At 44.4% G+C, this 25,561-nt stretch overlaps 2 protein-coding genes across 2 annotated transcripts; both read left to right on the top strand.

Moving 5' to 3' along the window:
• The first annotated feature begins 469 nt into the window (after nucleotides 1–469).
• On the top strand, nucleotides 470–8,310 carry LOC307235189 (uncharacterized protein). Its single transcript, XM_080007209.1, has 2 exons — nucleotides 470–586; nucleotides 5,602–8,310. Exon 2 carries the CDS (start codon nucleotides 6,329–6,331, stop codon nucleotides 7,289–7,291), a length of 963 nt encoding a protein of 320 aa, XP_079863335.1. The 5' UTR covers nucleotides 470–586; nucleotides 5,602–6,328; the 3' UTR covers nucleotides 7,292–8,310.
• A 1,327-nt stretch (nucleotides 8,311–9,637) lies between these two features.
• On the top strand, nucleotides 9,638–25,498 carry ercc2 (excision repair cross-complementation group 2). Its single transcript, XM_080007243.1, has 23 exons — nucleotides 9,638–9,775; nucleotides 10,265–10,364; nucleotides 10,719–10,796; nucleotides 10,933–10,995; nucleotides 11,400–11,513; nucleotides 12,965–13,081; nucleotides 13,312–13,428; nucleotides 14,029–14,152; nucleotides 14,357–14,453; nucleotides 14,533–14,666; nucleotides 14,842–15,010; nucleotides 15,265–15,383; nucleotides 15,811–15,880; nucleotides 16,132–16,201; nucleotides 17,262–17,363; nucleotides 17,579–17,642; nucleotides 17,978–18,099; nucleotides 18,222–18,314; nucleotides 18,509–18,581; nucleotides 18,796–18,866; nucleotides 19,215–19,358; nucleotides 19,746–19,889; nucleotides 21,463–25,498. Exons 1-23 carry the CDS (start codon nucleotides 9,771–9,773, stop codon nucleotides 21,553–21,555), a joined length of 2,283 nt encoding a protein of 760 aa, XP_079863369.1. The 5' UTR covers nucleotides 9,638–9,770; the 3' UTR covers nucleotides 21,556–25,498.
• The last annotated feature ends 63 nt before the right edge of the window (nucleotides 25,499–25,561 follow it).

Raw genomic sequence — 25,561 nt, 5'->3', positions numbered from 1 at the left:
GTCGTTACTGTGCATTCTAGAACTATTAATCATTTTGCTGGAACCTCCTGAAGGACCCCCTGGGGGTCCCCGGAGCCCACGTTGGGAACCATAGAGAGTGAATTTTAATTCCCTCAGAACTTGGTTGCGTTGAAGCTGTGTTGAAGTGTGTTGTGTTGAAGTGACAAATATTGCTTTTCAGCGTTTACTCCTTTCAGTGTGACGTCAAGCTGGTTGGTGGCGCCCAAACAGCGGGGCTGCGCCGCTGCCAGGTGACGTCACAGGGGGCCTGCGGAACTTATTGGCCCTTGCGATTGTCCGGGATCGCGCGCGCGGATCGACGTCTGCGCGCGCGCGCGCGGGCGCGTGTGTGTGACGCGTGTGCACGCTCCCGGGATCTTTTTCAAGGGCCAGCCCTGATCCCCTTTCACTTTCTCCCTCCCTCCTCGGCCCCTCCCTCCCTCCCTCCCTCCCTCCCTCCGCAGCCTGGCTGATCCAGAGCTCCGCAGTAAGAGGTTTACCTTCCCCGGGCGGAGGTCCACGCAGGGACTGTAACGCTGCTCCAGCACCGGAAAAGGTGATCTGGTTAAACAACACAACAAACCAGGCAAGTAGGATCTAGTTTGATGAAACTCGTTTTTCCCTTATATATATATATATGTATTTATTTATATTTATATATAGTATATATAGTACCCCCTAATCCGCTCAATGGGTTATACTGTTATTATACTGTTGAATAGATGTGTTGTCTTCTATTCTCTCTATGGACACAAAGGGAACAATCTGGCTGCCGTGACATTTGGCGGTTGGTGTCCATGTACAAAGAACTGTGTTTGATTTGACAGTTGTTTTCAGTGCGCAGTGTGTGTGTGTGTGTGTGTGTGTGTGTGTGTGTGTGCGTGTGCGGATGCGTTAGACCTGTTGTGCCAAATGTGCGCACACGCGCCCGAACCGTCGCGATCTGCCCGATGACGGATCCAAGAATTCCCACGGTAAGAAGATTAGTGACAAGAGGAGCCCGGTGATGTAAGGTGGAGGAATGAAACCGGACCGGACCGACCCGACCCGACCCGTGCCAATGCGGCTATAGCAGCTTAAATAACAGTTCGGTGTTTGGGGGATTATTATTATATTTTAGAACAATACCTTAAAACCATGGGTGCGTTTGTGTGTGGTTGTGAGGTTTGCTCCGTTTTTGCCGTGTTTTTTTTATTTATGTGTTTTTAAACAAACCAGCTGTAGTAACTGTCGTGTTCCGCTGGATCTCGTTGTTATCAGTAAAATAGTTCGTGGAGATGTCTGCGTTTCACTGGAACCAAACGGGGGAGTCGTCAGGGAGAGTGCGTGATCTCAGCAGCAGCTATTACATAAGGAGCGTGCGTGTGCGTGAGAGAGACTGGGCTAGAGAAACCGAGGTCTGGTATGAATGACGTATTTATTTATTTTTAACAAATCTTAAATTCCCAGTCGGGTTGATGACAGTTTCACCAACTCCCCACCGGCTGGACGTGTCCCAGGCTGCGTGCGGGGGCCACTTTGCACTTTCACTATCTGGTTTTCAACAGTAGGCCTAGAGTATATTGAACGTCACACCCGCCCAGAGTGGCGCATTTTATTGGAATTCTCTTCATTCTTTTGTTGACGGCGAACGGATCAGATAAGACACGCGAAGGGTTCTTCTCTCAACTGCCGCCCTGGCCCACCGTGCGCAATTACGCGCGAATGCAAGGCAAGGTTGCGGTTAATGAGAGGGGCGGCCCGGCGATGTAACGTGTGTGTGCGTGTGCGTGCGTGCGTGCTTGCGTGCGTGTGTGCGTGTGTGTGTGTTTAATCCCTACAAGATGAGAGGGTGCGGGAGTCCCTCTATTGTAACCCAGTTCCTGAGGCTCAGACCTGGAGGCGTCTGCTCCGGGCTGCAGAGCTGTGACGTCATGAGCGCACAAGCAGATGTTGATGCAGCTCCGTGGCGGGTTGCATCACCAGACATGCCCCCCGGTTACCGTTTCCACCAACATTCGGCCAGATCGTTGTCATAGACTGTCACCCATAAACGTTGTAGCATGTGTGTGCCCTTTCATACACATGTAAAGTTGTCAGCATGCTTATACAGGTTTGTGGATTGGTATGTGTGTGTGCGTGTGTGCGCGTGTGTGTGTGTGCGTGTGTGTGTGTGTGTGTGTGTGTGTGTGTGTGGGTGTAAAGCATGCAGGGCTGGCCCCAGGCGTCTGGTGGCCGTAAACAAGAAATCTGCGGCCCCGTAAGTTCATGCAGCCTTCACTCTTGGAATGAAACCGAAGTGGCCCCTTTCACACCAAAATAATTAACCTGGAATTTACCCTGCAAAGGGTGGTGGTGAGAAGGAACCTACTTTAAGAAATAACCCATATTCTGGAAATTAATGGGGAAAAGAAAATGTTGAATTGGCTTGAATGTGGCCCTTTGACGGAATCAAGGACGCGTGCGGCCCCTCAACAAGCTTCTAAACTGAAAACGTGTGCTAATATGTGTCAATGTCTGTGGTTTTGTGTGTGTGTGTGTGTGTGTGTGTGTGTGTGTGTGTGTGTGTGTGTGCGCGTGCGCATTCCCACAGATTGAACCTCAACCACTAATTACATCTTGTGCCACGGTGACATTTTAATCTTAATTACTGATAAGGACCGAAGCTCGATGATATATCATGCATATCTAGAATACGTTGCCTCGGTGGTCGTTGTCGTACCCGTAGTGAAGTAATACTTTAGTGTCACCGAAGGTGGTTATCTGAAAAAAGGCGGAAAAGACAAGAGAGAGACCTCCCTGTATTTCACTGATAATCATCTGATAACATGGTGCCGCGTTTCAACACTGTTGCACTGTGTGTTTGTATTGCTTTAAATACACGGCGGGGGGATACACCATGGGTGGTGCTGGAGAAACTCCGCCTTGAGTCCTGGGGGACCGGGGCCGGTCCTGAACAGCAACAAAAAATGGATAGTAACTTTATTAGAGCCGAGCCAAGTCTCCAGGTGGCCCCACACCTGATTTAACACCAATTCCCCCTGGAGACACGTTTTTATTTTATTTTAAGTTAACATTCAACTCTTATTTTTTTCTCTCCAGATTTTGGGCTCTTGGTGACATTTTCTCCCCTTGTCCCCTGAAGAAATAAACTCGTTTTGGAGGTTTTACTCGATCGAATTGACCTTTCTACCGCCAAAGGGGCATTCCTGAAAACAAAGGAAGCGCATTTAAAAACCCATTTATTCGTCTCATGTTTTGGACAGAGCGGAACTGCGGCTGTGTCGCCACTTCGACCTGTTTCCTACGACCGCGTTCATTTCGAGTCACATTGCATAAAAGTCTCCCAACTACGACGCGGGTGTTAATGTTCACCCTTTTGGGGATATTTTGTTCCGTCTCCTCTGCTGTTCCATTCGTGGGATGACAAAGTCTTTACTCATGTTCCACTAATAACACCGTGGGGACCGGGAGCTGCCACACGTGACCTTGTGTTGTCTATAAAACATTTCAGCCGCTTAAAAATGTGACACTCTTGCTGATAAAGTAATGACTCTGAGACGGAAAAAGTCACAGAATAACACCGTGGAACCATGTGAACATGTGCGTATTTCCCCGACGGCACATGTGGGAATATCACCCCGATGATGGGTTGTCCCGCGGAGGGTCCCATGTAATCACGTCCGCAGCCGTTAAGATTTAGCCCTCGATCATCGAAGTTGTACAATTAACCCCGAGCGGCTTTCAGCACCGAGGTCCGATTTCCCTTTTCCCTTCCCCGGAGGCGGCTGGAAGGTGGAGGCGAAGGTCGCGGCGCCTGAACCTCTGTGGAACGGTGCAGGCTGGGACTTGACAAAAATGTGGACACAGTAGAAGTATGTATGGGTATTATGGGTAGTATGGGTTTGTCTCACCTCAGGGAGAACTGACTTGAGCGGCAAGGGAGCGTCGACGTGTCGCGGGGTCTCAGCGGCGTTCGGTGAACAGGGAGCGGCGTTCACTTTTCAAAGCAACGGGAAACACATTTGATTTAGGATGTGGTTAAAAATGGGACCAGCTAGAGAATAAATATGGCTGCGATATATCAATATATATAGATCAATAAGCACTCCTGGTGAACCAGGCCTGAGGACTTTCGGGGGAAAGGCGTCATCCAAACAGCTGAAGTTCTCCCTCCTCCTCAGTATTCATTCCCCATCAGCCTCGTTTATCCTCCGCCAAGAGCCTCGGAGGCTTAAACTAAATGAGTCTCCAGCTCTTGCACTTCCACCTCGATGTTGAAGACATTCGTCCCTTCCAAGCTGAGCTGTAGACACGAACCACAGATATGCACCTTGGGTGCCGAAAATGTCACGACTGCTTCAAATGCCGTTGTAGAGACGTGAACCTTTTTACTCATGTTGTGTAGGAACCTGGCTGTTAATTGAACATTTTGTGATGTCAATTGGATACTTAAATAAATAAAATAATAATTATTATATATATATTTAAAAAAAAAATATATATATATTTTCAGAAATACTGTTATCAAACTGATACAAAACACTGAAAAGTCGTGTCTCATTTGAAAAACAGGCAGACTGATGAAAAAGGAAGCTCAGCACTTTCTCGGAAACACATTAGTTTCACAGTTTGTTTCCTTTTGACTCGGCTTTAAAACTCATGTGTCAATGTAGAAACCATATTGATCTCATTTAATAACGACAGATTTGTCTTCTCCAGGGCTCCGAGGAGCGCACGATTACCTGAGTAGGACAAAAAAAAACCCCTCTGTTTCTATTTTCCAAACCACCCCAGGCTTCTTTGTCTATATACAGACAAATAAAGATTCTTAATTCTTACAGCGACAATGCGTGCGTCGCAACACAAAAATGTACAGGTCGTTATGTGTGTGTGTGTGTGTGTGTGTGTGTGTGTGTGTGTGTGTGTGTGTGTGAGAAGCTGTTTACCCCCGCAGGGTGACAGGACGGTGGCGGGATCACAAGATCACAGGGCCTGGGGGGGGGACCTGGACTGGCATCCCATAATTCACCACACAATGTCTCCCTGATAACAGGCTGCCGCACGCACGCACACACACACACACACACACACACACAGAAGAAAGGGGGCAAGAGGACTTCCAGGAGGTGATTTGTGTTTCCCACTAACTACGTTCAGTGTTTTTGGGAATGCATGACTAATTATCATGTATGGAGTCATTGAGTCACTGCAACGACCAACCTACACACACTCAGATGCCTCGAATCAGCAACACAAGCACACACACACACACACACACACACACACACACTTCTTTTTTTTTGGGGGGGGGCTGTCATTTGGGGGCAGACAGACCCCTCTTAGCAAACGTTCAAGATTCCTTGAGTGCTTTTCTCCCATAATACTGTCTTCTGACTCGCCCAAAGCAAGGTTGTAAATCCACTCCCCCATCATTCCTCCCTACCCCCGTCTCTGCCTCACCCTCCTCCTCCCCCCACCGCCCCCTCTCGATCCCCCTCGCCATCCCTCAATCTGTCTTGTGTCCCCTCCCTCCCTCCCTCCTTTCTGCCCCCTCGCTGACTTCTCTCTCTCTCTCTCTCTCTCCCTCTCTCTGTGTCGTCCCCCCCCTTTCCTACGCAGATCTCTCGCGCTTGGCCGCCACATTCCGGAGGTTTCTGAGCCGCGGCCGACGGGCCTCACAGGGCAGGGCGGGCAGGGCCGGCCGGCGGGCGGCGAGAGGCGGCCAGACGCTATCCTCCTTCATCGTCAACCGCCCTCATCGACGTAGCCGCCGCTGCCGCCGCCGTCGTCGTCGCCGCCCCTGTCCCGGTTATCCGGAGGTGGGCGCACGTGGGGGGGGAGTGGGGGTGAGAGGGGCCGAGAAGAGGGGCGGCGAGGAGAGGAGGGCGCGAGTTGTTGAAGAAGGGGAGCCAGTGTTTGTTTGGACATGGGCTCCCTGTGAGAAGGAGGGAGAGCAGATCCGGGGTCAGGGCCTCTCTCTTCTCCCCCGCAGTCACATGTCTGCGTGAGCCACATCCCCCCCCCCCCCCCCCCCCCGGGGCGTTGCCATCACTACTCGCAGAGCGACCCAGATACTCGGACGTTTGCTCCGGAGAAGGAGCAGACCTGCTCTCAGTCGGGTGTTGCCTGCTGGACCGATTTCAGACGGCGGACTCATAAAAAAAAAAAAAAGAAAAAGTTTGTTGTGCTTTTGCGTTTTGATCCCAAGGGAAGAGGCTCTATTTCATCCGATGAGCGGACGCAGGGCGTGGTGCCCGTCCCCCTCCACATAAAAGAGACACGTCCTGAGCGATCGCCAGGGAGGCTAGAGTTAACTCCGGCGCTGAGCTTTCCGGAAAAAAGCAAGATGCCCGCAAAGACCCCCATGTACCTAAAAACCACGACTCCCAAGAGAGGGAAGAGGCTGAGGCTACGCGACTTCCTGTCAGGGGACATGATCAGTCCTCCCATGGGCGACGTCCGCCACAGCGCCCACGTGGGGCCGGAGGGCGAGGGGGACATGTTTGGAGACGTGGGCTTCCTCCAGGGCAAGATGGACATGCTGACCTCCTTGAACCGACCGCCGAGCGGACACGGCCGCACGCACAGCATGGAGAGGCACCTGGAGGACGCCCTCGCCGCCGACCAGAACTCGCACGACTACTCCTACAACGGTCACCACTACAGCCACTCCGCCGCGGGCCTCCTGAAGACCACCATCTCCATGCCCGTGTTCATCGCCCACGAGCAGGCTCCGCCCAAGCCGCCACGCCTCCACCTGGAGGACTCCACGCCTCCCCAGCACACCAACGGCCACGAGCCCGACCCGGCCCAGAGCAACGGCCACAGGCAGAGCCAGAGCAACGGCCACAGTCACGCGGCGAACCGCCACAACTGCCAGCATCCGGCGCTGTCGCTCTCCGAGAGCGGCGGGGCGGGCCGCCCGGCGTCCGAGCCCTGCCGGGACATCTCCTTCTCCCCCTCCATCCGCCGCCTCGTTCCCACGTCGGGCTCCTTCTCCGAGGTCTCCTCCGAGGACTCCATGTCGGAGTCCTGCGGGCCCCTGGACGCGCGGCGGGGCCTCAGCCTGGACTCCGACGCCGGGCTGAGCAATGAGGACCTGAGGAGCGAACGCAGCGATTCCCCGGCCACTCCGCTCCACGCGGCGGGGCTCGCGCCGTCGCCGTCGTCGCCCCTGTCCCCGCCGCCGGGCGTCTCCCGCTCAGACTCGATGGCCGGGTTGAACCTGGACCTGGGGCCGTCCATCCTGGAGGACGTCCTGGGCATCATGGACCGCTACAAGACGGCGGACGACGGTTGCGAGCTGTGAGGGCCCCTGCGAGGAGATCCATGTCCAAGCTGTTACATACACACGCCAAGCTTTTGTCACGCTTTCAAGGCCCGGTGACGCTGCCGGTGCACAGCGGAGGAAGAGGGGATGGATCTGGGAGACAAACAAAAAAATAAAAACGTGTGAGATGTGAGAGGGTTCTTGATGTTATCCACAGGGTGTGTGTTGAAGAGACACTGTGTCAATACCCACCTACATAACGACAGTCGAGGAATGGCTGCGTTGTCTCTAAAAAATCGACTTCTTCCTCTGAGTACTTTGTGTCCGCTGTTTTACAGGTAAATGGTTAACAGGTTTTGTAAAAGATTTTGAATAAGATAAGAGTTGTTTTCCGACCAACCCCTCCCTGGCTGCGATGAGGAGGTGGAGGCTTCGACACAACGCGCCAAGTTACCCTGAGTTGTTGCAGCTTTTGCCCGAGTTGAACTTTACTAATTTCTGTAGCAATACATCAGGCCGGACACTATGTGTAGATCAGAAGTATGTTTTCCACACAGTTCACGCTAAATTGCTGAGGCAAATTCAATTCAACTTCACCTGTCGGAGTCTACGGTGTTGATGATTATTTTTATTTTTTATTTTTTATTTTTTTACGCCTAAAAAAAATATATTTTATTGTCTAAAGTGGGGAGAGATAATCATTATAATCAATATTTAATTGTGATATTTCAAAGGAGGGGTCATCTTTACAGGTGTGTCGACGTATGAGCTTCAAGTGTCCTCTGCTGCCATCTAGTGGCGTCCAGGAGAACCGCACCGTTTCACGTTTTATTCTCGGGAAACGGATTACACTCATTTTCTTTGTGGAGCAAATAAAATGTTTTAAAGTGTAAGGAAAAAAAGTGCTTCTTTTTAGATTTCTTCATTAAAAAAATATTGCTTTTAGAATTATGAATGGGGGTCACCGTTGGACTCCCGCGTCTGTATCACCAGAGTAGCCTGTGCTTCTGTACATATCACTGTAAATGTTTGAATAAATATATTACTATTCAGAAATATCAATGTCAAATCTGGACTCTCTCTCTCTCTCACACACACACACATCCCAACATAGGTTAGGTAATATGAGTTTGCATTATAAAATATTAACCTCAGTATGTCAGCAAACAATTGTATGCACAATGAAGATGTTCCTATACTTTCCACACACACACACACACACACACACACACACACACACACACACACACACACACACACACACACACACACACACACTGTATATATATAATTTATATATGTATTTTATACATTTTTTTTGTTTTTTATTTAATGCAAAATAAAAATTAATAAGATAATAATAATAATAATAATAATAATAATAATAATAATAAAACATGGGTGAATGTAGTCCTGCATTCTCCCCAGGGATTAATAAAGTTTTTGTTTTATTTAATTTGATCGAAACTCATTTAAAAAATTGGGTTCAATTCCCGCCTGGGGCGCTGTTGGCACCGTGCTCCCGGGTTATCCTCCAAACAGGAGCCTTTCTGTGTGGAGTTTGCATGTTCTCCCCGTGCTCACATGGGGTTTCCTCCACCTCACGTCAGCCAGGACCCACCACCAAAAACATGCACAACATCATCGTCTGACCAGCGATGGACACTCATCACTTGGTCCCCGGGCGTCAACGAACGCTGCCCACTGCTCTTGGCTGTGGCCCCGGAGGAAGGACCAGCCAGGATGGGTCAAATGCAGAGGAGCCGTTTCACCGGCCACCATCCAAAAGCATGTGCGTGTGTGTGTGTGTGTGCAAGCATGTGTTGTAGTGTGGTGTGTTGTGTGACAATTAAAGATTCTTCTTCTTCTTCTTCTTCTTCTTCTTCTTCTTCGAGAGGCTCTTCTTGAGACACTAGTGAGGAAAGATCAACGAGTCGTTCGTGGCGATCGAATGAGTTCATCCTCACTCGCGAACTGAAAATAATGATGTCATTTAGAAATGAATGTGGGAAAAAAAATCAAGACTTTTAGCATAACGTTAAATAATTTTGAGAGAATTAAGCTACACTATTTTGAGTATCTGTAGTTTGCTTCTTCCGCCTAAAGAAAACGAACAACATGATTCTCATGAGAATTCCATTTACAAGTCAGGGCCCACCGCCTCTGAATCTCGTCCATCGTTCACCGTAAGTCCTCCGTCGCTCGCCAGTGCATTAAACACCAACTGAACCAAACGATCCAAGTGTCGGAAAATCGATCGAATCTTTTTTTTTTCATTGAGCGACTCGTCAAAAACCGAATCTCGAAAAAAAGAGTCGAACCTTTCATCACCACGCAAAACACGAGCTTTTATTTTGAAATCAATGACCCGGAAGTGGTTGCGGCTGTCGCCGGCTGGCTGAGCTCTTTGGTCGAGGGTTGATAACTATGCAGACTACAGCGAGGCGCTGCGTCATTATTTCACCTTATCGGAAGTGATGGACGTAGAGTAACAGCGACTGCAACAACTGTTACGAAAATGAAGTAAGTGTTCCGTGCATTCCAGAGAGTCAATTTAAACCAGATATCCCAGCGTGTTAGCGTGGCATGGGGTTATTGTAAGGTTCACTTCCGGTCACTCACCGACCCTTTGTATCCCTGTGCAAGAAGTACTCAGACCCGAAAATACCACAACACAGAATGACTCCACCACACTAACACTTCTCCATAAGCAAACGTATATACGCGCCTGCTATTAAATGTACACGACGTATTAAATGTAAGTGCACTTCATACTAGTCACATGCGTATTTATGTTCCGAACTCCGATAAAATGCATGAAAACGTGCTGCTGTACCCTCATTCTGCAGATGAATGCAGAATGAGGGTACTATGAGGGAATTATGAAAATAATACCGGTGGAGTCAGTAACTTCCAAGGATATGGAGTTAAATCAGGTGCGTGCGTGCGTGCGTGCGTGCGTGAGACAAAAAATTCTGACTGTCAGTGACCTGCCGCCATTCAAACCTCCAGGCTGAACATCGAGGGGTTGTTGGTGTACTTCCCATATGACTACATCTATCCAGAGCAGTACTCCTACATGCTGGAGCTGAAGAGGACACTGGATGCCAAGGTAGAAGATATGGTCAAATCATAAATTGTAATCTGTAAAGATTATTTTGTAGAAAAAAACAACAACCCTGTATGTTTGATTCTTTATTTAGCAGACACTTTTCAACGTATTTGCATTATCGTTGTGCTCCTCCCCATATACTACTATGGTATATATACTCCCACATATACTATTCCACTTTAATACTGAAGAGACTTTCTATAGATCATTACAATTCTGACTTTTAGCGATTCGAAAAGTGCCCTGCTGTACCTGGGAGAAGCGGGGGCGGGCAGTACTGTTTTGTGGTTGTTGGGCTGAAACATGGTGTATACATGTGTTTGCCATCTCATTCTGGTAACTGTCTGTGTTCAGGGTCATGGTGTTCTGGAGATGCCTTCAGGCACAGGGAAAACCATCTCTCTGCTGTCTCTTATTGTTGCCTACCAGAAGGTGAGTTATGTTTGTTGTAGACTTGTCTTTCTAATCCCCGGCATTATCCGGTTAGACAGAAACTGCATTTTCTTTTTTTTTTTCTTCTTTTTTTTTTTTTTTCATCAGTAAACCGGATACGTTTTACTTCTGACAGGTCTACCCTCTGGAGGTTACCAAGCTGATCTACTGTTCCCGAACAGTTCCTGAGCTTGAGAAGGTGAACCAGATTAACTTGATTAGTTTGTGTTAGAGCAGCACCATCATATAAAAAAACAACATAGGTTCAATCCTCTGATCAGCAATGTGTACACTAAGCCGACTGAAGTTAATCTGACTGGGAATGTCAGGTATTATTTAGATAAAATAAGTAAAATATAACCATGAAGAAAAAAGGTCTAATCTGCCCGAAATAAGGGCAACAAAGGTCTATACAAATAAATGAACTTTACTTGAAACCCCAAACCCCTATATGTAATGTGTGTTAATAACCACAAACTTCACTGAACTTCACTGGTGCAAAATTCCTCCAAATATAGCAACTGTCATTTCATCTTTTGTTGAATTTTTAAATTTTTATTATTATTCAGTTTTTTTTACGATTGTATTTGACCCTCTGCTCAGGTGGTGGAGGAGCTGAGGAAGCTGCTGAAGTTTTACTCCAAGCAGACTGGAGAGGCCAACAACTTCCTGGCCCTGGCTTTGTCATCCAGGAAGAACCTCTGCATCCACCCTGAGGTAGGAACAACATCGATGGATCAGGGGAGTCCAAACCGTTTCCCTCCGAGGGCCAAATGTGAAACAAAATGGCACATGGTTGCCAAGACCAAGCCGACTCCTAGCTGCACGTTGTATCCACGAAAATTAATTACATTTTTTAGGTGCTCCATTCCATTTTGCAAGATCAAACTTTGACTCTTGCGCAATAAATAGCTAAACATGCTTAACTTATATACGGTAATTACTGTAGAATAAAGAAAAGGCACATGATTATGATTATTAGCCTATTTTTGTTTCCCTAAAAGACAATTCAAAGTCAAATTAACTGTTCTGGGAGGTAAATATGAGCATTAATGGCTTCACTTTATGCAAGCTTGGATTAGAGGAGGCTTGTGTCACACAGTACATCTTTATATTTAGTTCAGAGTTTCAGTGTGTCATTTTACACCACTGTAGCACTAGTCTACCTGATCAAAACTAACAACAAGTTGAAATTAGACTTAAGTCATTTGTTTCCCAGCAGGGGTTCCTTGTTGTGACAGCTAGTCTAATGCTGCCTCTAGGATTAGTTGTGTTTTTGTCTGAAGTGTTTGAAGTGTCCTACAAAGAAGGTTTCACGTCTGTCGTCTTAGTACTCGCTGCACAGAATGGAGTTGGTTCCTAGGGAGAGAGTGAGTCAATAGCCAGGGTTTTTATCAACACAGAGGAAATGGCTGAGAGTCTCTATTTACTCAGTCGTCTTGTGTTGCTATATGATATTTTTAATCATTGTTGGGTCAATAAGGCGGCAGCTATCCAGAAACGGCAAACCAGAGTCATAGTGCAAGAAAATGGGAATAAAGATGGGGACATTAACCTAGTGTGCTACTACAACAAATCTGGAACTTGAAAAAAAAAATGGATTCAGAAAACAGAGTGTAAACATGTACAGCTTTAGGAATACTACAATGTCTTATATGCGCATGTATATGTGTGTCATGAGTCAATGTGGGAAATTATATCTTAGTCTACACAGCCCATTTAGCTAATACCAAAAGTACCTAAATAATTTTTCTTGGTTAATCAGAATCAGTTTAATTTGCCAGATACATTTACATATATACAAGGAATTTCTCATGGTGAGGTTTGTTGTGTTTCACTACAGACCATGAGCATTAAGAATACACTTAAGTCTGAATAAATTAAAGAGAATAAAAAAAAATAGAATAAATAAAAATTAATTAATTAATTATAAACAAATAGCCAAAAAATACACAACAGAAAGTCAGATATACAAAATGTAGTACTATGCACAGGATAAATTGTTATGGGTATTTAGGGTATAAATATTAATTGCTACTATGCTAACTAGCTTATTACAGTATGTACTGTCACTGTATTACCAGTATTATTGCATGTATATAATGGGTGCTGGTGCTGACGCTTGATTCTTCAGTGATGTCATAACCAGACTCCTCTGCTGTGTGCAGGTCAGTTCTTTACGTTTCGGGAAGGAAGTCGATGCAAAGTCCCACAGCCTGACGGCATCGTACGTGCGCGCACGACACCGCATCGACCCCAGCGTGCCCGTGTGCCCCTTCTACGAGGTGAGGGCTTAGTTTTATCCATTGCTCAACCAATCTTCATTTTATTCTATATGAATTAAATACTAGGGGGTATTGGTGGTCATCTTAAAAACCAAACAATCAAAAATTCTTATACGTTGCTATCCCTGCTTAACACCATATTTTTTTATATACATATATGCTTTGAAACAATTCCCACCTTGCTGTAAGTGTTAAAATCTAATAATAATTAATCTGCCTGTTCCTTGTAGGAGTTTGATGCGATCGGCCGCCAGGTTCCTCTTCCAGCCGGTATCTACAACCTGGACGACCTAAAAGAGTTCGGCAGAAGGAAAGGCTGGTGTCCGTACTACCTGGCGCGCCACTCGGTAGGTCACTGTCAAATTAACAAACATGGCTTTTAAATCATGCCCGTCTGATTTGCCGTAGCGGAATCCCTCACTTTGCACATAAAATTAGAACCACTGCACTATCACACACCCTGCGCTTACTGTAACTTTGTACCCAGACTATTGGTGTTGCTGGCATTGTTGTTAAAAATAATTATAATGATAAAATAAAAATAAAAGATTGTAAATGCGAGCGAGAGGCCGTCTTGTTGCCTGAATGAAAATCTAAATTAGGGAGTGTCACAGCTCTATTGGGAGCCAGTGATTTGAAACAGCTACAAGAAGCTTGTTCACAGCACATAAGTCCATTTTGTCCATCCGTTCAAATGATCTGTTGACTATTTTTTTTTTTCATTGAAAAGGCAAATAACTATCTTTTCAGAATATTGTAGAAAAATAAGATTGTGTTCTTTATTTATTTATTTATTATTATTATTATTATTATTATTATTATTATTATTATTATTATTAATAATTTTTTTTAACAATTCTTCTGACAATTATGTTTTGGTTGACTTTTGAGGCCTTACGGTCAAATGTCCGAGCGTCAGTCTCAAGTGTGTTGTTTGTTTCTCCCAGATCTTGCACGCCAACATCGTTGTGTACAGCTACCACTACCTCCTGGACCCCAAGATCGCCGACCTGGTCTCTAAGGAGCTGGCCAAGAAATCAGTGGTGGTGTTTGATGAAGCTCACAACATAGGTGGGAGGAGAGACTCGCTGCATTTCGCTGGGTGTCAGGAAAATGTGAACTGTGTCTGACGGATGATCCGAGTGAAGTTCTGATTGGAGATTTGTTGGAGCGAAATTCTTAAAAAAAAAAAAAAAAAAAAAAAAATTTAAAGGCAAGTTTCGTGCAAAGTGTTTGTTTTTCAAATATCTTAAGAACTTTCTCTCCCTCCTTCAGACAATGTGTGCATCGACTCCATGAGTGTGAACATCACGCGGCGGACTCTGGACCGTTGTCAGAGCAACGTGGACACCCTCCACAACGCCATACAGAAGTAACTCAAATTCACCGTTGTATGTGTCCAACCTGCGTCCTGCGGCAGACATTACCAAGGCTCCTCTGCTCCCTGACAGGATCAAGGAGACGGACGCAGCCAAACTAAAGGAGGAGTACCGGCGACTGGTGGAGGGGCTGAAGGAAGCCAACGTTGCCAGGGAAACGGATGTTTACATGTCCAACCCCGTCCTGCCCGATGAAATCCTCCACGGTAGAACGGAGAAAAGGCTTTCAGATCTCCTATTTGGTCTTCTACTTTAATTTCTTTCTTCGATAGAATTCTATATAAAAATGTATGTATTTAATCCATCAATTACACCTGGTTGTGGAAATTAAAATGAGTTATTGTCTTGATCATGGGCTCTCTCTCCCTCTCTCTCTCTCAGAGGCCATCCCAGGCAGCATCCGCACAGCAGAGCACTTTGTGGGCTTCATGAAGCGTTTCCTGGAGTACCTCAAGTCTCGTCTGCGCGTGCACCACGTGGTGCAGGAGAGCAGCCCGCACTTCCTGAAGGACATCTTCGACAAGGTCTGCATCGACTGCAAGCCCCTCAGGTCAGCGTGCGCTCGATCCACGGCGTCAGCCCCGCGAAGGGAATGTTTGCGCCTGCTGGAAAACAGTTTGTTTCTTTGTGTCGGGCATGCATGAATTTATTTTAGTGAATTTCTATGATGTTTTTTGGGGGTGGTGTAATCAAGCTAAATCAAATGTGAGCAACCTCTCCCGAACAAAAAGAAATATATATAAAAAAAAACTACAATTTGGTCTTTATTGTTCTTTATAATAATAATCCTTTCCTTCCCCCCAGGTTTTGTGCAGAGAGGTTGCGGTCGTTACTGAGGACTCTCGAGATCGCTGACATCGCCGACTTCTCAGCCATTACTCTCATTTCCAACTTTGCCACTCTGGTCAGCACCTACAGCCAAGGTACCGAGACGCTCTACTTCCTAAATTCAGTTCCTATAATAGATCTTTATTGGTCTGAAAACGTCGCGGCTGCAATCTGAGGAATGTGTGGCTGGGTGGGTTGGTTGGTTGGTTGGTTGGTTGGTTTGTTTGTTTGGCTGGGTGGATGGAGTGATGGGTCATTTAAAGAGGAGTTCAAATTTTTATTTATTTATTTATTTTTTTCGATACATTGACTTTGAAACAAATTCCTAAATACTTTTTTTCCTTTATGTACTTTATTTTTATTTTTTATTTGGAGTTTTCCATAAAAAACCAACAATCAAAAGTAATCAAACAAAAATGATGAAAAATGAGTAAAATGAGAGTTTCCATGTCTGGTTACATAACCCAAAGCTAAGTTTGATTTAATTTCTCTTTATTCTCTCTTTTCTCCAAACTCTTTTAGGTTTTACCATCATCATCGAGCCGTTTGAGGACAGAACGCCAACCATTGCTAACCCTGTGCTGCACTTTAGGTGGGTTCCAGTTTCACCACATGCTCTTTTTGGATTTGAAATTCACTGCATTTAAAAGATCAAACTGACTTGAATCTGATTTTCACGGCTTCAAATCACAGAAAGACTTTGACTCTTGGACTGGGATTACCTAGGTGTCAGCAGAAATATTGAATATGTCTTGACTCAGTAGCTTGAACATCGGAGGTATGAAACTATGTGTCGCTGGAGTCCTGTCGGCTCCTTCACACCCGTCCTCCCTCCTGTTTCAGCTGCATGGACCCGTCCATCGCCATCAAGCCGGTCTTCGAGCGGTTCCAGTCTGTGATCATCACCTCTGGGGTACATGAATCTGTCATTCTCCACGAAGCCTCGTCCACATCTCAGGATTTATTTTTATTTTTATTTTTTCAACCGTGCGACAGTGAAAGGATTGAGGAAATTTTAATTGCCCGATTTTCTGTGTCCTCTGCGAACACATGTAACAGCCGTCTTTGAGGAGCACGGATCGAAAGGCGGAGAATAGACAGAGTTTTGTGGTACTACAGCTCCTGCAATAATGTTCTTGCCAGTGGCAAAAAATGTTCTTGCCAGTGGCAAAACAATCATACGAGCCATACAGCTCGCTACTGGGGTTGTTTGTGCAGCGCTGACATCAGACACTCATGAGTCATAATTCCGCAAATCGCTCCTCCATTGCAGAAGTCAGCACTCACCCACTTGCACTTTCTTTGGCTTCACCATCGTGCAGGTGCAAAAATCTCAGTAGCTGTTGAAAATTGTCGTTGCGATTGGTGACTTTGGCCTGAACACACACAAAAGGATTTTGGAAAGACTAGCCTGATAAAAATCAATTCTACATTGCGACTATCCCACTTAATGGCCCCCTAGCTTTAGACAGATTATTAGTGAATTATAATTAATAATCCTGTCATGGTATATGTTGTACTCCCAAAGCAGGGCTGGGCAATATAGTTTAATTATTTATCGTTGTTAGAATTTACATTATGAGGATATGTAACCTATGGCAAACAGCGCCCAAACAACTTTTTTTATATAAAATAAAATATATAAATGTGTTTCTATTTTCTGAGATTCCAGCTTCTTGATTATTCATTTATTTTTGTCTTGTTCGTGACAATAGGGCAGTCTTGAAACTCAATCAATGATCATATAGAATTATAGCCTAGTCCTACCTTAAAGTACCTTACATTGAAATTGCTTCCCCAGTCCAATGTAGTATTGAAGTTAATGTTGTGTTCCAAACGCATTTAACATTTCTGTGTTTAGCTATACAACCGTTATTATAAATCCTATGTTGATCAGCTCAGTAGTCATTGAAAAAACACTGACGTGATTGATCAAGTATTATCTTATGCTCTTATGGTTTCTTTCTTTTCAGACCCTCTCCCCACTGGACATCTATCCCAGAATACTTGACTTTCGGCCTGTTACCGTGGCGTCCTTCACCATGACACTGGCACGGACCTGTCTCTGTCCTCTGGTGTGTCATTTATCTGCTTCTGCTTCAGAGAAATGCTGTTCCTGTTACCAGTGATGTCTTTAGTCACAAACACTTTTGTGTTGTTGACGTTTGAAAATTGCAACGCTACAGGTTTAATGAGTCTAATGAGCAAAGTTTATGTCTCTAAAATTTTTCTTCACTCTCCTGACAAGTTTGTATTTTTCATTGTTGCTTTTTATTTGTCCCTTCTCTAGATTGTCGGCAGAGGAAATGACCAGGTGGCCCTAAGCTCCAAATTTGAAACCAGAGAAGACTTTGGTCAGTAGGAATCCGTTTTAACATTATTAAGTATTAGCTTTCCTTCTTTTATCAGCGGAACATGTTGAAGGGATGAGCCACACCTTGAAAGATAATGAATTACAACGTAAAGGGTGGTAATTGTGACATCTAATCACAAAGGCACTATATTTATAAAAATCATAGTGACAACACAAGTGCAAAGGCATTTCACTACATATACATATGAAAGTATGTATGTGACAAATAAACCTCTTGAATCTTGAATCTAAGTTTTGACATTCACTGGCAACCTTAATAATGCCTGTGATAAACATTGACAGCCTTTTCTCAAAATGTGTGTTTATGTCTGCCAGCTGTGATCCGTAACTATGGCAACCTACTTCTGGACATGTCTGCGATCGTTCCTGATGGCATTGTGGCGTTTTTCACCAGCTACGTCTACATGGAGAACATAGTCGCCTCCTGGTACGAACAGGTGAGATTCTGAAAACAAAGTGCTTTTAATTTAAACCAGAGATTAAATTGGGGTGGAGGCCACCCACCCACCTCTGGTAAACAAATGAATAATGGACGGACCTTGTTGTTGTTTGCGCGCAGGGCATCCTGGAGAACATCCAGAGGAACAAGCTCATCTTCATCGAGACCCCCGATGCCGCGGAGACCAGCATGGCTCTGGAGAAATACCAGGAGGTCAGGATGGTTGCCACGGTTACATCAGGGCTTTATCTGGAAACAGGCTCGCGGCGTTTCTCATGTTTACCGTGCGTTCACACCGTGTCTGGCGCAGCCCTCGCAAAGCCCAGACGTTAAAAGGGAAACCCGTCGGCATACGTGAGGCTGTGTTTATGTCAGAGGACCATAACTGTTTCTCCTCCCCTTCCCAGGCGTGCGAGAACGGGAGAGGAGCCATCCTCCTTTCTGTGGCCAGAGGAAAGGTGTCTGAGGGAATAGATTTTGGTAATTAACTACAAAGTTGTATTTCCACCCGACCACGGTCCTCCACAAAGTCATCATTAATTGTTTAAAGTTTCAGGAATAGACTTAAAAGTTAATGATCATTGACTTTATTTACACTATTATTGTCCAGGCATGTGCAACAAAATTAAAATGTGCTTAATCCCTCAAGTTCTGTTGATAGAACAAATTCAACCGGGTTGTGTTTTGCCCGCAGTGCACCACTTCGGTCGGGCGGTGATCATGTTTGGAGTGCCGTACGTTTACACGCAGAGCCGCATCCTAAAGGTCTGTCTCCGCTGTGACTCTGCACGCTTCCACAGGCTTTCCCTAAATTAATTGATAACCACGTCGAGAAAAGTCGGTAAATCGGGAATAAAGTATTATTATAAATAACTCTTTTAACAAGAGGCAATTAGCTTAGATGTCAACGAAGAACATCCATAATTTGCATATGTTGCTTTTGTAGTGGAGTGCTACATTTATTGTAAATATTTAGAGGACATACTCATGACATTGTTTAGGTTTGAGTGTATAGTGGACAGGGATTGAAATGAGTTAAAATGTAAAGAACAGTCCTTATCAGTCTGCTTCCTGCTCACTCGTCTTCTGACCGCAGTTTGACCCTCCCTCCAGGCTCGTCTGGAGTACCTCCGTGAGCGCTTTCAGATCCGAGAGAACGACTTCTTGACGTTCGACGCCATGCGGCACGCTGCCCAGTGCGTGGGCAGAGTCATCAGGGGTAAGACGGACTATGGCCTGATGATCTTCGCTGACAAGGTTTGTACACGTTTACGTTTCCCTTTCAATCAAACTTTGAAATATACACAGATAAGAGGGCTGGTTGATGTTGATATAATATCTGTTGTCGTTAAAAGCTGCACTACAGTAAAGTGGTGGTGTCTGAACTTCGTAAACTGTTCTAATCAACACCTCATAACGGATTTTTCTCAAATATTTGTGCGATGTTTGGCCAAACTTTGAACAGTTAACTGTTAGTTAACCGTATTATATTTAATTTGTTCTCCAAATTCCATCTGTACCATTTATTCACAATTGCATTTACTGGAATTCTTGTTTTCCTGTACGCGAAGCCCATGGAGTCCTGCGTTAGCGATTTAAAATTGGCCGGGGAGTTGGTCTTTGAAAACCCTCTTTTCCCCGTAGCGCTACGCCAGAGCCGACAAGCGCGGGAAGCTTCCCCGCTGGATCCAGGAGCACATCAGCGACGGCAGCCTCAACCTCACCGTGGACGAGACCGTCCAGCTCTCCAAACACTTCCTGCGACAGATGGCGCAGCCCTTCAGACAGGTAGGAACCAGCCTGGCGGAGGTCATGGGAGCCGGGTGTTTTGTTCCTTGACTGTTGGGGGGCGTGGTGGAATTCAGTTCCTTTCCAATCAAATATTGTAAAGGAGCAGGCACACGGAGAGATATTTGCTTTGAAATGTTGTGGAGGAAAAAGTCAAAACTCTGACAAATAGGAACAAACACTGCCACGCCCCCCCAATAGCATATTTAAGCAGATATCTATACCTGTGGCCTTGTTTTGTTCCATGTAACTGGAGGGGGGTGTGACCTGATTCGGTTCCTTGCATAGACAAGTATACGTTTTTGACCAAAAATACATGTTCAGAATAAATTGACGCGTTGATCTTGGTTCTCGTGGTGGTCTCTGCCAACGCCCGTGAGCCCACCTGTCTTTCTCTTCTGAAACCCCCCCTTGACGCGATTGGTCCAAATGCCATTGCGTCACGGCAGGAGAAGGACTTCAACCTCCGTGTGTGTGTGTGTGTGTGTGTGTGTGTGTGTGTGTGTGTGTGTGTGTGTGTGTGTGTGTGTGTGTGTGTGTGTGTGTGTGTGTGTGTGTGTGTGTGTGTGTGTGTGTGTTAGATGTATTGCTTTAGTTGGTTTCTACTTGTATGATACAAACATTTTAAACTCAGGGACTTTGCATCAGTGGATTCTGTAAAATGAGAGTTTATTTCAAACACATGCATTTTGGAAGTAAATAAAAGCCCCAGTCACTATTTCAGTAAATATGGTTACGGTAAATAAATGACATTGAGTTTGATTTCAATATTTTTTTAATTAAAGCAAAGCCACTCCCACCTCCTCACTGTCAAGTTTGAAGCAAGTCTTTTTTGGGTGTTCTGGGACATTCTCCGGTGGTTCTAACGTCTTTAAGTGTGTCTCCATCTTTAGGCCACACCCCCTTCAGTTACATTGAACAAAACGAGGCTTGCTTTGAAATGTAGTTGGGTGAAAATCTTAAAGACTCCCAATCAGGAACCGATTCATTCTATGTCACTAAACGGACATTTCTGTACTAATTGCGTTTCTAAACATGTTTGAAAAAAAATAAAAAAGGTGTCAGCTTGGATTTGAGAGACCATAAAACAACCTCTTTGAGTTTCAATGTACCACAAGTCAGCTGCAGACAAGAATAAACTGTAAAATACTTAAAACACATGGTTGGCAAGAGGTTTAAGTATGAAAGGAGCCATTGTCATCACAATCGAGACAGAAATGAGGGAGTTATGAACGGGTTATTTCAGTAGAGGCTACTTTTAGACGACCATGTAATCCATAGTGTATTTGAGTAGTTTACAGTTGAATCAAATACACAGCTGAATTCAAAGCGGTTGTTTTATGATTTTGGAGGAGTGCAGTGCCTAGTTTGAACATAGTATGCTGTCCCAATACTTGACCTAAAAAGTGTTGAGTACAGAGGCAAAACAGAAAATGTCTCGCTGTCTAATTAGTTAGGGTCAACACGGTCTAATCACAGCTAAATCCTTGGAAATTGTAATCAGGGTGTGACCATTACTTTCAGTTCATATTAGAGCTTGTACTTAGACACTATATCCCTGTGCACCCTCCAGGAGGACCAGCTGGGCCTGTCTCTGCTGACCCTGGAGCAGTTGGAATCAGAGGAAATGCTGCAGAAGATCGCTCAGATGGCTCACCAGTCCTGAGGGGACGCACGCACACTCCTGTGGCTTGGGGAACACGGCCCCGCCAAACAATCACTGTTACTTGAAAATAAAAACGACTTACTCAGTTCAAAGTATTAGAAAACTTACCTGCTACAGGTCAGTTCTGTTGAGAGTAAAAGCCTCACACTGTACTGTACGTTTACCTCATTGCAAATTTCTACATCTTATCGTGACAGGACTCGAACGTCGTAATTCTTATTCCACTTGATTATTAGCGTGCATATAATTTAATCAACAGACTTTTGACGGAGGTCGTCTGCTCTGTGTAAATGTCTGCGCACGGCCAGCGTTGTACAGACACCGCTGCTTTGATTAGTTTGCTCAACAAAAAGGCAACTATGCACAGTCGCAACAAAATTATATTTAGGGGTTTAACCCTATTGTTTTTACTGACTTTAAATCTCGGCTAAAAGTATCCGAAACACAGCAACCGCAGTACGCAGATATTGAGGTCTCATTAGACCCAGAACATTTCAGATGTCTTGTCCGAGTTGTACCGGAAGTAGAAGAACGTTGACACGATTTGATTAGTTTCAGGGGCTGGTGCTTTGACATCATCCAAGCTCTGCCTCTCAGAAGTCATTCCCCTCCAGCGACTTGGGCCCCTGCACAGCATCGACACGACCCACGCACAGGCAACCGGATGATGCGTTTAATGGTAATTTGGAAAACTGTAACTTGTGCTGCGTTTTACAAAACCAGAAAAGGAATCTGTCACGGAAGGCGTTTTTCCACTGCACAAAGTTTTAAGGCGCTTTGGAGGAACAGTCCGTATTGCATGATCCAAAAACAATCGTGATTGTCAAGAGACATTTCAACTAAATGACACAAGTGAAACATTCAGTGATGTAAGTCCACGAGAAATGCTCATGTGAAAAAACACATGAAAAATAATTATTTAAAGTAAACGTTATTTTTAGTTTTCCAAAACATTAAATATGCGTTAAAAAAAAACAACCCAAAACAAAAAGCGTCCCTCCACAGTGGACTGAGCTCCCCTCCATCACGACAGGGTTTTTCCTCAGTGTGACCCAACCAAACCCCACAGCGAGGGAAAGAACGCTGTTAAGGCGCTGTACAGACCTCGTGTCATTCTGAATAACAGATGCTGAGACGTCATATCCGCCTCAGACTAGAGTTGGGTTGCCACAAGCATCACGGTGGGTTATAGCAATGACCAACCCTGGCTTTCTGTAACTTGTTCTGCTTTTCACAGAACCCCGAAAACTAATACTTACCTAAAACGATCCCTGTGTATTGCTGCTTGCGGCTATATTTGTATCTGTTTTTGAGTGTGGAAATACAGCGTTTTTGTACTTTTAAAACGGATATGTCTAGTTTGTTCTAAGAAATGGTTTCGTGTAAATAGATGTGTATATGTAATGAATTCTTTGAAATACAAATTCTTAAAGTACCTTTTTTATTTTTCAGCTTCTGGTTAGAAAATACAAACATATCAAAATTTCATAAACAATGTAAGAAGATATTAGGGATTCTTGGATACATTCTACATTAAGACCTATGTGCCTTATTTTGACTGTTGCATGTAACATTCTGGTAGCGGCTCAGCTACGGTTAGAACAGACTATAACACTATGATGTGTTCAGTTGGAGCCCAAAAGTATCAGGGAAGAAAATCGAGAAATCATTCCTTAAAAACTAAATCATGACTACAAATTTTTATTTTTTTTACTCTGGAACAATTAAAGGTCTTTCAACACTAATTGTGGGAGCAAATCCCTAATTTGAGGTAATCATTAATAATTTAAGGGAAATAATTGCACAGAAAGGCTTTGTACCAATTTGAGGGAACAATTTACTTTAGTCCCCTGACACCTTGGGGTCACCATAATAAACCTATTATGAAACCAGCAATAAAATATTAAATATCAGCAAATGTACAATCTGTAGATATCCACGATAAAAGGAATGGAACATACAGCTCCTTTTTATAAAACAAAAACAAAACAAAAAAAGACCCCAAACTAGAGGAAGCCCCCTTGAGAGAGAGTACCAGCGCCTTTGTCCAATTACTTTATCACGGCGTCCCAAATGGCATCGCATTTAGTACGCCAAGTTAGTCTGAATGTGTTTACTATTCATAAATAACGTGGAAAACGTGAGGGCAATGCGCAGGTTAAAGTGTCTAAATAGTGTCGTCATCAACCCACAACACTGGACGATAGTGCGTGTATGCAGTAATGCCATTTCGGACGCAATGCGAGTGTCACTTTTAAAGAGGTTCTGTGCGTACGTGACAAATACACAGAATTAGAACGTGACACAACCACATACACCGTGCCGGTGTGTTCTAATGTGACAGGAATGATGGTGGGATTTTCAAACAGGTACGCCCATCAAACTTTGGGGTTTACATTGAGCTTAGAAAACATTCCCATAATGGCTTATATCAAAATGGACAATGCAGCAAATATAAACACATATATAAATTTATTTATCGGCCACGGAGCAGCCGATCTCATAATGAGCATGTGCCGTGATTTTGGGTTACGATGTAACCATGGTAACCTGCGGTAGTTAGTCAACGGTCCGACCTCTCCTCCTTAGAGTATTATCTGTATTATGTGGCTGACATCCCCCTTAAGTACTGTAGGAAGCTTGTTACTGGGTTAGGGTTTGTTACCCGGTGAAACGCTTTTTCTTTTTCATAATGAGAGAAAATACAACGTTTTTGACAGTTTGAGAAAGTTAAGATATACAAGGTCTGAGTTTGGAATGCATGCCTCAACGTTGCTACCAAAACGTCTTTGCTGTGCTGCTTTGTCATAATCCTTACACAAAATACATCTCTTTACACCGCTAACCTCCGTCTAAAGCAGTGTTATTGACTACATATCATTAAGTATTCCTTTTTACGTGAATAGGTTTCACTTTTTGCTCAAGGTCAACAGTTTGGAGAGATGTAAGGAGCCAGTCCAATGATACACAATGCAACGTGAATAAAGATTATTATTGTAACTCCCTTTAACTGTTATTGTCTACATGTTGTGTTGGTATTTCTATTACCTGGAAGCAAGAGTGGGAATCTGGGGTTGTAGCCCCAAAAATAACATTTCCTTCCTGTCCCTATAGTACTATAGTGCAAATCCTCCGTCAGCTATGACTACCCATAAATGTATGTGTGGGGTACATGTAAACATAGCCAAGTGTGCACTCCTCTTGCCTCAGCTTTTGCTGGTAAAACAAGTTGAAATATATAGTTTGAATCATCGCGCAGTCTAAATCCTTAGGACTTGTTTTTTTTTATTATATTCCGACATTTAGAAGCTTCACACAATCCCTGATGGAAGGGAGCAGGTTTCAGTACTGACAAAACCTTTTAAAATGCGCGAGAGTTGATATCCGTATCCGATTCGACAAAGTGTGCACATATAATGTTTGGTATCACTAGTTTACGAGAGTCAGCTGCACCTTTTATCAAGTGAAACTCCTGCGCAGTCAGCAGTAATAAGACGGCTAAATATTCAAGTTGGATTCCATCTGGGAGAACGTAAGTTTGTTTTGGTCACTTTATGATAGACTAGTGGTTTAAAAACTTCAAACATGTAAAATGTACACACAACTGTGCAGGTTATATATAGTTATCTTTTTTTGTTTGTCTTTTTTAAAGGATACATTTTAAAACCTCTTGGAAATGTCAGGTTTTGACCTGATAGCAGCAATAGTTCAAACCAAGATGCTCGGTAGATGGTTAGTTATTTAAATATTTAGTGCCAAATTGAAAGCTTAACCGCCCCCTCAACCAAAACAAAAATTGACATAAATTACATTTCAATCAAAATTTCATTTCAAATCACTCCCCAGAACAAAGAAGCCGATTTTTTCTTTTCTTACCTTTGACTCCAAACAGTTCAAAAAATAAACGTCTGAAAACAACAATGTCAAGTAAGAGCGTGGTAGACTATTTTTAGACTTTCACTAAACAACTAAAGTGCTGTAACATTACTGACGTTGCTGGAGGGAT

The sequence above is a fragment of the Zeus faber genome (genome assembly GCF_960531495.2).
Source record: "Zeus faber genome assembly, chromosome: 9".
Classification (NCBI taxonomy): domain Eukaryota; kingdom Metazoa; phylum Chordata; class Actinopteri; order Zeiformes; family Zeidae; genus Zeus; species Zeus faber.
This window is presented reverse-complemented; position numbering and strand designations above follow the sequence as displayed.